This window comes from Cetorhinus maximus, chromosome 17 (genome assembly GCF_964194155.1).
Source record: "Cetorhinus maximus chromosome 17, sCetMax3.hap1.1, whole genome shotgun sequence".
NCBI classification, from domain to species: domain Eukaryota; kingdom Metazoa; phylum Chordata; class Chondrichthyes; order Lamniformes; family Cetorhinidae; genus Cetorhinus; species Cetorhinus maximus.
In genome coordinates, this window is record NC_135895.1 from 25,227,224 (window position 1) to 25,241,669 (window position 14,446).

The 14,446-nt window shown below is 42.2% G+C and overlaps 1 protein-coding gene across 1 annotated transcript in view; it reads left to right on the forward strand.

Moving 5' to 3' along the window:
• mpl (MPL proto-oncogene, thrombopoietin receptor) overlaps window positions 1-14,198 on the forward strand; it is a 29,552-nt gene extending 15,354 nt beyond the window's left edge. The window contains exons 8-12 of the mRNA XM_078560855.1: window positions 98-246; window positions 3,148-3,307; window positions 4,988-5,078; window positions 7,347-7,434; window positions 11,019-14,198. Coding sequence (XP_078416981.1) covers window positions 98-246; window positions 3,148-3,307; window positions 4,988-5,078; window positions 7,347-7,434; window positions 11,019-11,633 — 1,103 coding nt within the window. The 3' untranslated portion in view covers window positions 11,634-14,198. The remainder of the gene's footprint in view (window positions 1-97; window positions 247-3,147; window positions 3,308-4,987; window positions 5,079-7,346; window positions 7,435-11,018) is intronic.
• Window positions 14,199-14,446: the final 248 nt, after the last annotated feature.

Below are 14,446 nucleotides of genomic sequence, written 5' to 3' on the forward strand. Positions count from 1 at the left end.
TAAGGTAAATTTGAATGGGGTTCCTCGAAACAGTTTCCTTTGCTGATAATATAATAAAACCAATATGTATTTGTTTCCTGTTATTTAAACCTCGTAGTTCGTCCCGATCCCCCGAGAATCGTGAAGATTGATGTCAGCACAGCTGGTGGGAAACTACGTCTCTTTTGGGAGCCACCAATCAGGAAGCTGCTGGGACAAATGATTTATCAGATCAGATACTCTGAGGAAAATGGCAGTGGCTGGAAGGTGAGTGGATCAGTGGTGTGAATTTTTAAATGGCCAAGGAGGCAAGACTGTTGGTGGATGGGCCCACACCAGTCATCATGCCAGTCTCCCACAATGGCTTTGGGCCATTTTTGACCCAGGAGGATTGGCGGGTGGGGAGGTGTGGGTGGGGGGGTGGCGTGATGGCTACCCACCTGCAAGCTGCAGGTAGCTTATCAATGCCATTAAAGGGCCTACTAAGCTCAATCGCCAAACGCCAACAGGAATTTTCCAGCCAGCATCTGGGCCCCCCGACACTGAGGCCAAAGCACAGCCAAGGAATGGAAGCGGTCTCCAGGGCAGGGAGTGTAATCCCGACACGGTACTCATCCTGCCAGAGTGCAACAAGTCGGTGAAGTGTTTGCGACACTGGATCCAGGTGCGCTGCACCACGCCACGGGAGCTCACCACCTCCGCCACCTCCTCCCAGACAGTTTCGTCATATGGGGGGGCCTTCTCTTCCCATCCTGGGAAACCAGCACCTCCCGCCGTGCTGCCACTTCCTCGAGGAGGGCAGCAAAGCAGTCACCCAGGAAACGAGGGGCACACTGGCCCCCCCGCCCTACCCTCCAGCCTGGCTGTCCCGCTGCCCTACCCTCCAGCCTCGCCTGCTCTGCTGGCCTACCCTCCGGACTGGCCTGCTCACTAGAAGCCCTCTGGTGAGCCCTTCCACTTGACATTGTGAGCAGTCTTGCAAAGGCTGCCAGCGCTTCCGATATACAGGCCACCGGGTCGCCATTGGACCCTACGGACAATGTACTCCCGCCACTGCCCGCCCACTCCCGCTGTACTCAGGAGTCCGTGCCCACTCCCGCTCCATGCCCCCCCCGCCAAACAGAAAATTCAGCCCCATGTCTTTGTCCATTTTGAAGCATTTCCCATGGCGTAATGACTGTGTGGACAAGCCTGAGACTGAGACTGACTTGTGACCATGTGAACAAAGCATTATGAACAGTAAATGGAAGGGACTGGTAAGTCGGTTAATATATTTAGAGGCTTCTGAAGATTAGGGAATAGTTGATGTAATCTGGACTTATAACATGAGTCAGAGAATGATAGCAAACCAAGTTAAATCAATAATGCAGAAGATGTCCAATGAATTTTACCACGCTGTCAAAGGCAACCAAAGTGGGAAGTCATCATGTCCACCCCAGAAATTTACTAGAATTCTTTGAGTACGCAGCTAAATTAGTGTATGAGAGTTGCAAGGCATTTAATAAAGATTTACAGCGCAATTTCAGCAATGTAATGGTCGAAGTGACAGAATGCACTCAAAAGGGAGCACAGGTCAAAGTTAGGGCTACAATTCTGTCCATTTAAAAATGGCTCACTGCTGGAAATATAGTTCCCCAAAGGACACTTCCAATCACAAATTTTCCATTACCACTAAGATTTTCATACAAGGTAAAACGTATAATTAATATTAAAATTGATGCCATGATTCAAAATTAGTTAGGCAGAAAAAGCAACAGGTACAAGGTTGTCACTGAAATGCAGTGAAACATGTTGTTTCACAGCACAGTGTTGTGGGTCTGTGCCTATTTATTCTTTTCATATATGATACAAAGGGATCATTTTTGTCAGGTTTTGGGAAGATTCATAGCATTCTGCTCAAACCTATTCCACTGAAGGAAGCTGCTGCAGCATGTACTTACTCCCTGTGACAGATGATGTGAGTCTACATCACATTTACTTCATGTGAAGAAGATATTGTAATCCTGTAATTCTTGATTATTTTTGAGGAAGAACGTGCTCACCTTCAGCATCCTTGACACCAAAACAGAGTTTCCCAATACTCCTCCAGTTAGGAGCCACATGTGGCAAATTGGTAAACAAATGTGGCTAACTGCATTTCTGATTACTAAATTAAAAATTGAGTAATTTTTGACATGTTAGGCATATCAACTCAAAATTCATATTTGCATGTGAACTTTAACCTTTTTGTGTTTGCTGTTAAAATGATAAGTAGAGTTTTTTTATTCATTCATGGGATGTGGGCATCACTGGCCAGGCCAGCATTTATTGCCCATCCCTAATTGCCCTTGCTCAAGACAAGAGTCAACCACATTGCTGTTGGTTTGGAGTCACATGTAGGCTAGACAAGGTAAGGACAACAGATTTCCTTCCCTAAAGGACATTAGTGAACCAGATGAGTTTTTACAACAATCACTTTTAATTCCAAATTTGTATTGAATTCAAATGCCACCATCTGCTGTGGTGGGATTTGAACCCAGGTTCCTAGAGCATTACCCTGGGTCTCTGGATTACTAGGCCAGCAACAATACCACTATGTCATTGCCTCCCCTCATGCAAATGTGTTTTAATTGTTGTGAATGTGTTACCTGTTTGGTTTTGAATTGTGATCAGTGTTTGTTAAGTAAATCCACACAGGTGAAGTACTTTACCTTAATGTATGAGATCATGGAAAAATTTTTCTACTAAAATGAGTGCACGTGGCTGAAGTGATGTCATCATGGCCACACCAGCAATTACTCAGCAATTTCTATTGGATAACACCGCACTAAATAAAGAATGACTTAAGTCAACAGCTCTTCCATTATGTTGAAATGTTTTGTAATGTTCTTCCAGATATTTTATGAATAAAGTATATATTTTTTTTTAAATGGCTCTTCCATTATGCCTGAAGAAGATGAAGATTGACAGCAGCATTGAGCGTATGTGAGTTCACAGTGCAATGGTTAAGATGATATGAGCTGACACCACGTGGCTGAAATAATACCAAGACAAATATTCCAAAAACTAGAAAGTATTAGTGCTTTTGTGCTATCTCAGTTGGTCACTGTCATTCTGATGGCCAATATAGACAGTGAAAACAAAGGCTGCCTGGAACCATGCTTAGAATTTCCTGGTATTCCTTTCTAGACACTACTTATCCAGAAGCCATTGCACAGTGAGGTGTTGGATCTTCCCCACAGTAAAACATATTATATGCAACTCAGAGCTAAACCCAATGGAGTCACATACAGAGGATACTGGAGCAGCTGGTCGGACACTTTCACTGCAACAATCCCAGGCTCTATGCGTAAGTGTGATATACTCCCAATATAGCAATGCTATTGTTATTCTCAAGACGTGTTCTGGGCTTTAATATATTTTCTGGTGCTTATGCTTAACAGCACTTTTTCCAAATTGCATGTTTTTGTTCTGAAATGCAAAAATCAAGCAACGATTCCTATTAGATTGTGAATTTTGGCCCCAAAATTCATAGGTTCAGACAGGAGGAGAACCCAATTTATAATATAAAATAAAAATGGAAAGAGTTGGAAATACTCATCAAGTCCGGCAGTATCTATAGAGAAGGAAACAGAGTTAATGGTTCGAATCGATATGACTCTTCTGCAGAACTCAAACAGAAACTCAAACCGAGCCCAAGTTATAGTGGGGAGGAGTGGGAATCTAGTTCTAATTAGGATTCCACCCCATTTAGACTGGCCTTCTGAATTCTGATGGGGAGAACCATGGGTGATCTTCTGCCCATATCAAAGGGATATATATGGGAGAGTACCCAAGTTTCCTCAGGGCATTGCACTATTTACAGCCCCAATCTGATTGATCTCAGTGGAAAGAAACTCAATCGGGTTGAGAGCTATAAAGGCCATGGAAGTTCCTAAAAGGTTCATTTTTACATTTTGTATGGCTCCCCTATTCTTATCTTTATTTTTTGGCCTTGAGATGGGCCTCTAGCTCCTTCGACAGAGTGATGTGGGCCATTTTGCCTTACAGCAGATGGAGCGCACAGGTGTTGCTGAAGAATTCTTGCGGATGTGCCCTCTGGTCATTTAGCTAATCAGGACTCGGGAGAAAGTGTGCACCTTGGGGCTAGAGCAGCTGGGGTTCCAATCTGTTACACTTATGCTGGTGGAGTGGATCACGCACCCACCCCACTCACCCCCCTCTCCCCCCCTCACCACTGGAGAAGATTGGCCCTATTTAATTTCTCAATAAAAGGACAGTACTTCTGACAGTGCAGCACTTCTTCAGTACTACACTTCATTGAAGTCTAAAGTATTTGTTAAATTTAGGAGTTTGACTTCAACATACAAGCTGACACTGAAACAAGTTATTTACCAATATTCTACTCCAGGTAGGCAGGCAGTGAAGGATAGAACTGGAGCCTAACCTTTACACATTTATGTGCTTTTATTTACAGAGAAAAACATTACAAACATGCACTTCCTAAACCAACAACCACAGTTTCAGTCTGCTCCTATGCACAGGAGCTCAAGTGAATCCCCAGTTAACGTCAGCCACCTGAATACTCAGCTAGTGTACAACTAACCACCAAATAAACCAAGTTGACACTTACAAAGCCTCAAAGTTGGGGATGTTAAAGATTCCACACCAGTAATCAAAGTAAAACAGGGATTTCTCCTTGTGCCATGGCCAACATTCTTCCTTCAATTGCTACCAAAAACAGATTAAAACAGATTAAGTGGTCAATCATTCTGCTTTTTGTGATATTTTGATGTACATACAAATAGAGCAGCTGGGGTTCCAATCTGTTACACTTATGCTGGTGGAGTGGATCACGCACCCACCCCACTCACCCCCCTCTCCCCCCCTCACCACTGGTTATGCCTCCTACATAACAATATTCACTGTATTCCAATATAATTTGTTGTATGTAGTTTTTTATGATATATCAGGTGTCATATGAATGCAAGTATTTTCCCCTCTAACTCAAATCCCCTCTTTCTTACAGATCTGACTGCAGTGCCACTTGTTGTTGGTATCTCCCTTCTGTTGGTGATAGCACTTTTTGTGTCCCACCTCATCTTTCCAAATGTCTACAGGTAATGTAACAATAAATTCAGGTAAACTTCGGTCAAATTGCCATAACATGGAATCAGAGTAGTCTATCTATCTCGGCACATACAAGGGATAAATCATTGGAGCAGTAGAAAACTGGATAGTGAGTACCACATCATGCAAGTGCATAATGTACCACTCGATCTCTGATCAAAGTCCATAGAAAACAAATGTGCAGAATTTTCCACATAGCCGGGTAGATGTTGTAGTGTTGTAGCTGTACTGGAACAACTTGGCTAGGGGTGTGGCAACTTCTGGAGCACAAGTCTACAGTACTATTGCCGGAATATTTTCAGGACCCATAGCCTTCAGCCACTTCTCGATAACAATGTGGAGTGAATTGAATTGGATGAAGACTGGCATCTGTGATGATGGGGACCTCCAGAGGAGGCCGAGATGGATCATCCATTCAGCACTTTTGGCTGAAGATTGTAGCAAATGCTTCAGCCTTAACTTTTGCACTGATGTGCTGGGCTCCTCCATCATTGAGGAGGAGGATATTTGTGGAGCCTGCTCCTCCAGTGAGTTGTTTAATTGTCCGCCACCATTCACGATTGGATGAGGCAGGGCCGCAGAGCTTAGATCTGATGTGTTGGTTGTGGAATCGCTTGGTTCCGTCTATCACTTGCTGCTTGATGCTTGGCACCTAAGTAGTCCTATGTTATAGCTTCACCAGGTTGACACCTCATTTTTAGGTATGCCTGGTGCTGCTCCTGGCATGCCCTCCTGAGCCCTTCATTGAACCAGGGTTGATCCCCTGGCTTGATGGTAATGGTAGAGTGGGGGATATGCCAGGCCATGAGGTTACAGATTGTGTTCGAGTACAATTCTGCTGCTGCTGAGGGCCCACAGTACCTCATGGATGCCCAGTCTTGAGTTGCTAGATTTGTTCGAAATCTATCCCATTTAGCACGGTGGTAGTGCCACACAACATGATGGAGGGTATCCTCAATGTGAAGGCGGGATTTCGTCTCCATAACGACTGTGCGGTGGTCACTCCTACTGATACTGTCATGGACAGATGCAGGCAGGTTGGTGAGGATGAGGTCAAGTATGTTTTTCCCTCTTGTTGGTTCCCTCACCACATGCCACAGACCCAGTCTAGCAGCTATGTCCTTTAGGACTTGGCCAGCTTGTTCTGTGGTGGTGCTACCGAGCCACTCTTGGTGATGGGTATTGAAGTCCCCCACCCAGAGTACATTCTGTGCTCTTGCCACCCTCAGTGCTTCCTCCAAGTGGTGTTCAACATGAAGGAGCACTGATTCATCAGCTGAGGGAGGGCGGTATGTGGTAATCAGCAGGAGGTTTCCTTGCCCATGTTTGACCTCATGCCATGAGACTTCATGGGGGCCGGAGTCGATATTGAAGACTCCCAGGGCAACTCCTTCCCGGTCATATACCACTGTACCGCCAGCTTTGCTGGGTCTGTCCTGCCGGTGGGACAGGACATACCCAGGGATGGTGATGGTGGTACAAAAACAGAAACTGCTGGAAAAATTCAGCAGGTCCAACAGCATCTGTAGAGAGAAAGGGTTAACATTTCGAGTCTGTATGGCTCTGAAAAAGAGTCATACAGACTCAAAACTTTAACTCTTTCTCTCTACAGTTGCTGTTAGACCTGCTGAGTTTTTCCAGCATTTTCTGTTTTTGTTTCAGATTTCCAGCATCTGCATTATTTTGCTTTTATCATGGTGATGGTGGTTTCTGGGACATTGTCTGTAAGGTATGATTCCATGAGGATAACTATGTCAGGTGATTGCTTGACCAGTCTATAAGATAGCTCTCCCAATTTTGGCACTAGCCCCCAGATGTTAGTAGTGAGGACTTTGCAGGGTCAACAGCGCCGTTGTCGTTTCTGGTGCCTAGGTCGATGCCGGGTGGTCTGTCCGGTTTCATTCCTCCCTAAGTGCAATTTCTGCAATTTTCTCCCAAAGTGGCTCTGCCTCTAACTCTCTCTCCTCCTTTAAGAAGTTCTTTAAAATCTACCTCCTGGGCCAAGATTTTGGTCACTTGTCCCAATACCTCCTTATGTAGCTCAGTGTCATACCGTGTCTGATAACATTTCTGTGAAGAGCTTTGGAATGTTTTACTACATTAAAGGCGCTACATAAATACAAATTGTTGTTTGGTGGGTATTTAGTAATCAGAATGTGTTCAGTAATCAGAAGATGATCAATCCTGAGAGGATGCAATGATATACCTCTACCAAAAAATGCTAACTCTTTTTAATAATCGTGTTTTTTCTTTGACAGTAATGTGAAGAAGAAACTATGGCCACAGATTCCAAACCTTGAAAGGCTCCTTGAAGGATATCTCACTGATTTTCAGAAATACTCCCAAGTAGGTTATAATTTATTCATACAAACATTAAACATAAGACACATTTTCAGAGCAGATAGATCAGAATCTCGTATTTCAAGGTTACAGGGAAAATAACTGCTAACTGGGAGAGGGTTTCAATTTATCTTTGTAATGTATGGAAGAAGTAAAGGATGAAGGAATGTTGAAGATATTAAGTATGTACTTTGTCTCCGTTGTAACAAAGAAAAGTGTGACACTGGGTATAAGAGCAAGAAGTGGAGAAATTAGATAGAATGACTATAGGTAAGGAAACGCTGTCATTGGCATCCTTCCATCTGTGTGAGATGATGGACATGCAGCAAATCAAATCTGTTGGGGATGGGGGTAGCTTCATATCATGCACTTTTGCTGATGGCTGAAGAGACCAATCTATGAGAAGCAGGTTCTGCCCAAGTGCCACATATGAAGTGGTAATCAGGTGCCGTTTTGAGTTGTTGTTTTCGGTGACAGTGCCTGTTACCAAACCGCTGTAGCCATTGATCATCGTGGTGGCGCACACTGGCAACAGGAGTTATCACCATTTTTTTCTGTCGTCAGCTAGTGTCTCCCAGGTGCAAAAATCAATGTTTAGGGCTTACATGTCACGCTTGCAAGTATCCTTTTTTTAAATTCATTCATGGGATGTGGGCGTTGCTGGCTAGGCCAGTATTTATTGCCCATCCCTAATTGCCACACAGGAGACTTGCTGACATGCATGATATTTATAGAATCATAGAATGGTTACAGCACAGAAGGAAGCCATTCAGCCATTGTGTCCATGCTGGAAAAAGAAACTATGGCCACAGATTCTAAACCTGGACATGGCAGCACAGATAGGATAGGAAGTTGGCTAAAACACAAGGAACACAATAAATGGTGTCTCCCAGAACTCAATGTTGGGCCAGTGCTTTTCTCAATGTATGAATCTCCTGGACTTCAATATAGAGAGCACAATATCAAAATTTGGAGAGGACACAAATAGTAAGCATAGTTAATTATGAAGAGGATGTATGTGACTTCAGAAGGATAAAGATATGTAAATAGATTGTGCAGTTATATGTCAGATGAAATGTAAATGTACCTTTTGGGAAATAGAATAAGGAGAAGAAATATAAATTAAATAATAAAGCTTTAAAAGGAATAGAAGAGCAGAGAGACACAAAAGTATAAATCCTTAAAAGCGGGAGGACAAATTTGATAAAGCTGTAAAAATGCAAACAATCCTAGGTTTTACAAGTAGAGCTGTCATAGAGCAAAAAGATAAATTGAAAATAGTCATAGTTATACAGCACAGAAACAGGCCCTTCGGCCCATCGTAACCACGCCAGCCATCAAGTACCCATCTATTCTAATCCCATTTTCCAGCACTTGGCCCGTAGTCCTGTACGCTTTGGCGTTTCAAGTGCTCATCCAAATAATTCTTGAATGTTGTGAGAGTTCTTGCCTCTACCAGCCCTTCAGGCAAAGTGTTCCAGATTCCAACCATCCTCTGGGTGAAAAAATATTTCCCCAAATCCCCTCTAAGCCTCCTGTCCTTATCTTAAATCTATGCCCCCTGGTTACTGACACCTCACCTTCACTACGCCCCTCATAATTTTGTGTCCTCCCTCAGCCTTCTCTGCTATAAGGAAAACAACCCTAGCCTATCCAGTCTCTCTGATCAGTTAACTCTATATGAAATAATAAACCAGTGCAACACATTGAAAAGGAACTTCACACATAGGATTCCTAAAAAGTGCATGTTAATGCAGCAATGTAAGATCCTAACAAGTTATCAAGAAGAGCTGTCCCTAAACACACAAAGGATTCTTGACAACAAGGATAGAGAAGAAACAACAAATTGAAAGAACAAACAGCTTTCCTACAATAACAAAGGAGGTGTTCTAATTACTTGGAAAGAGGAGAAAAAAGGCTGGGGAAAGACAAAAGGGGTTAATTGACATAACCAGGAATGAAATGACAGAGAAAAGTTCCCAAACTTAAGAGGAGCACACAGACATCTGGTTTTCCCCAATGTGGAGCACTCTACACAAGACAGATTCCAATGTACAAACACTTTGATATTCAAGGGATCAAAATCCAATCCAATATATTTAGTAGGCAGAAACCACTTAAATCTCATTCTTCTGGAAGGAGCTTTGGCAGGGAGATGTGTGCTGTGAGGCTAACTCCTCTTCCACTGTGCTAATTGCCTGATCACCGTATATCAGCCATTCCTATAACTTTTTCCCTCTGTCACAAATCCATCTGACAGTTAAATCCTGGAACTTCTAAAGGTGACGATCACCAGAGACATGGCTAAAAAGGCACACATCGGATCTACTTTGGGATTTTTCATTCATTGATAAAAAAGTTAAATACACCAAGCGCCCTGTTTTCTGAAGCCCTGAAGGATGAAAGGCGGAAGGTCCCAAACAATTAGAAGAGAGACTGAAGGCGGATACTAGCCACTAAAAATAAGCAGCGTAGAGAAATAAAACAAGGGAGAGCCGGGTGAGCGCTCCAAATGTCTCTCAATCAGGTTGATCAGTCTTATGTTTCTAGGTAGGTAGGTAGGTAAGGTGTGGGGGGGGGAGGGGTTGGTGGGGAAGAATATCCTACTGCCAAATGACAATGACAAATTGTACTTATACAGCACCTTTAATATAGTACAATGTCTCAAGCTGCTTCACAGGAGCAGTATCAAACAAAATTTGACACTTAGTCAAATAAGGAGATATTAGGGCAGGTTTTAAGGAACTCTTAAAGGAGTAGAGGCAGAGAGGCTTAAGGAGGGAATTCCAAAGCCAAAGGCCCAGACAGCTGGTTAGGCCACAGTTAGAACATGATGTCCAATTTAGGGCATTCTACTTTAAGGCTAGATTCTAAACTAAATCCATCGCTACTTTATCATTTGATGTAATCAATAAAGCTGATGCAAGCAAGAAGGAAATAAATTTTATTTCTGGAATGACCTTTCTAATTATTAGCCACCAGGAACCAACATAGCCACACAGTTCCTGGTTTCTGTATGAATAACTTCTCCAAATCTAGCGCCTTAATTTCTTTTATGATTTAAGAAATTGGGCCATTGCTTCCTTGATGGTGTATAAATGCGCTACTGCAGTGATACTGATCTGTACAGTCCCAAATGTTTCCGCTTTCAATCCCTGGGCTATTTTGAGTTGGATGATCGAACTCAGGCCACTTCAGCAACCAATCCTCCAACTGGCCTCGGTAACCTTGAGCTTAGGAAAGGAAATATCAGGACATGTTCAGGTAACTTCTTAGGGGTTACTAATACAGGGAAAAGTAGTACGAAGAAGTATTGCCTTCTGATGTCTACATTTTGCCATTTATTTTTAAAATGTAAGGGCAGACAACTAGCCTGACTGTTTCAAGACTAGGAAGGGTAATTATCAGCCAAGGTCCCCTAGCTTGAACTCTGCTACAGACAAAAAATGGCCCTTGAGTGTGGTACTGATGAACCAACACCCCATGGAACTTTACCCTAACAAAATCCACAGCTTCAATTTAACAAATCCTTGAGGAAAAAGCAGAAGAAAGATAAAATTAGAAAAAATGTGTCCTTTTTCTGTTCACAGCCTTTGCAGCCTACCTGTGACAAACTTGTTGATGATGAGCTCCTGCCTTCAGTTCTGGAAATCATATCTGAGGTAAGTGAAAGTGAGGGGACAAAATGTGTGGAAAAGCAAGAGGATGCTTGTCAGAAACATCACTTCAATGAATCCTCCATCACCAAGCAACCCAGAGGTACATCAAATCATGAAACTGAGAGTTCCAACAGCTCCAGTCAGAATTATATATTTTTGGATCTGCAAGACTCATCATCTCTTCCTGAGGAAGATATTAACTTTCATAAGAAAGACGAATCTAGTTCATTGCAGGATTCTCAGTCACGAATGTGGCCTCTTGTCCCCGACACAAAAAGTCACAAAGGACACATCCAAAATGACATCAATTGGAATAAACAGTCCCCATCAGTGCAGCCAGTTAATGTCATTGGCATGAAGCAACAACACCCAACATCACTGGTCAGTTATGATGACATGTTCCATCTCTTTGGTCACTTGAATTTCTCAGCGACATTTGATTATCGATCAATGAGTGCAACAGACATTTCAAACCATTCATATCTCCTACTTCCTGATTTGGAACCAGCTATTTTCTCACAACAGTGCTCACTGGCCAAAGAATAAAAATATCTATGCAAGTGTGCAGTAGCGTGCAGTGAAGAAATATGCTGTCAAATTACTTTTGCGGTTTGTGGTCTTCTATTCCTTTAACTACAGTTGCAAACTCCAGTAATCCAATTAAATGCTTATCTCAGCTTATCAACAACCGGAGAGACTTAATTACAGCTTGTTTTCATTGTCAATTAAAGAACCATTCTTCCATCTCACTGTTATATAGGGCAGTAGATTTCATCTATCTGGCCATATTATCTCTGAAAATGAGTTGGACCTAAGCACTTATACACTCATTTCCCTGTACACACCTAATCTGACATAAACATTGGCATAACATACTGTATTGGGACCATTTTTGACTTAATTCTCCCATTGGAGAACTGGCAAAGTACACTGGAAATTCTGCTGAGCTTTGCTTGATTTTCCAATCATTAATTTAAATAGTTAGATAGCCGTACAAAGCGTGTATCTGAATTTTTGATGTATTTTGAGTTACCGAGGCTTTGCTTCGGGAGAGCCAAGTCAATAAATTACCTCTACCATTGTCATTTTTAAGATAAAATTACATGTCCAGGAACTGTATACCAGCTGTGCATGCTACTGAAGAGAAAATTTGGGTTCGCTTTGTTTGTTCTTGTTAGACAGGCAACTCTAGCAAGATTGCACCAATTGCCCATCTTTAGTACCCCCAGAGAGCATTGGTGCCTCTGGTTCTCGATCCTTCCATTAATTGGAACAGTTTCTCCCTATCTAATCTGTCAAGACCCCTCATAATTTTGAATGCCTCTCTCAAACCTCCCCTCAACCTTCTCTTCTCCAAGAAGAACAGTCCCAGCTTCTCTAAATTTGCCGCGAAACCAAAGTTCCTCATCCCTCAAACCACGCTCCTGAATCTTTTCTGCGCCCTCAACAATTGCCTATACATCCTCCTAAAACGTGGTGACCAGAACTTGACACAATACTCCAGTTGGGGCCAACCCAATGTTTTATACTCTCAAGGGCAATTAGGCATGGGAAATAAATGCTGGTCTAGACAGCAACACCCAGATCCCATGAACGGATAATAAAAAAGAATCAGGTTGAGTTTGGTGACCAAGGTATCTAAGGCCCAGTTTTACCTGTTTTCCATCTGGGTACCAGTGTAGTGTTGGAGAAATTGAAGTTAATTTTCTAGGTCGCTCAACAAAGCAAGGGCTGCGTCTCGTTGTTTATGAACAAATGCAAGTTTCGAACAGGAATTGCGCACTCAGAAAATAGTTGTGCAGGATCTTAGCACTTCCAAATTTTTGGTTTCTAGAATTTTGAAAAGTGGGAAAGAAATAAGAACCGGGATAGGAAACAGAAGAGTGAAAGTCAGCTGGCTGACTTTGATGGGATGGTGTAATCACAAAAGAGCTCAGAAAATCCTGCTTGGCAGCTGCCTTTCGAATATTAAACCCAATGCGTTCACCAAAGAAATCAGCGTGGAAAGAGCTCTGGGAGCATTGAAGGGATTCTTGTGCGGCTGGAAAGTGAGATGTAACCTTTTTTACAAGACCTGTGTCATGACAAAGCCGAAAGTAACAGGCCCACTGCTGAGGCACGGCTGAGGAACTGTTAGCACTGTATCCACTCAGCTGCATTCACAATGGCGATAAAACTGGACTTTTCTGTCATGCCCTGGCTGATCAAATCTTGTCGGCAGTTCAAGAGAGGCAGGGTTCAACCTTTTTGGTTTCAACGGATAATGGCCTTGATATCTGCAGACGGTTGACTGATGCAGGAATCAAATTATTCTTGCAAAAACGTGGTGGCAGAGGCTGTGAAAGATATAAGGGAAGATATGCTGGAGCTGGAAACTCCCACAGTTAGAGAAATAGATTTGGCGTTGTCCCTTCTGCAGAGATTCACCAAATCAAAAGATGGTGAAAAGTCTGATGAATTCCATTCACTGGAAGGGAAAGGTAATTGTTTCTGATCTCCGTCAAAAAAGTTAAAGAATTGAACACTCAGAAGACATGTGCGTTTTTCTTTAATTGCTTAGATGTTATACTGTATTCACATTTGTAAGCTGTTGTAGTTTTTAAGATAGCATTCACCCTTGTGTACTGATGTTATATGACATTTAGGGAAATGAAAAGTGTTGTACAGCAGATCTTATTTTCTTGCTTTTTGTTTAAAAGAAATTCCAATGTTATTGCATTTTGCAAGGTTGTCGCAAGCAGTGCCAACTAGTGGACTCCACTGTACAACTGATTATCCAATGTAACAGTATTCATCATGGTCGTGCTGCGGGGTATGTGGGGAGCACAATTGTAGTATACACAAACGATCCATTGTTCACTCTAAAATGATTGTACATTGTATTTCTCTGATATACATTGTGAACACAGCAATAGTTCAACAGTTGAAATGTTGTTATAGTGCAGTTCTCTAAGGAACTGACTGAAATACAAAACAAACTATTTTAACTTTCTATTGTTTGTACTGTTTATTCATTTTCTAATATACTTAACTCATTGTAATATTAACCATGTAAATACTATTCTATCTTCAATGGTGCAGCTAGATTAATAAAGTTTTATGTTTTTTTGAGATTGGCTCTATGTTGTGGTGTTATGGAAATCTCTGCTCAATTAATCAAATAAAGCAGGTAAAAAAAATTGGCTTTTTTAAAAAAATAAAATGTGTCTCTCTTTGTAGACTGTATTTGATCTTGTGTGATCTAAGCAATGGAATTTAATTTTTCAGTCCACTCATCTTTGATGTCATCCATTGGATCATGTAGGACAAGACAAGTCTGTGGAAAGGATGAGGATGGGCTTCTCACTTTGCGAGGCTAA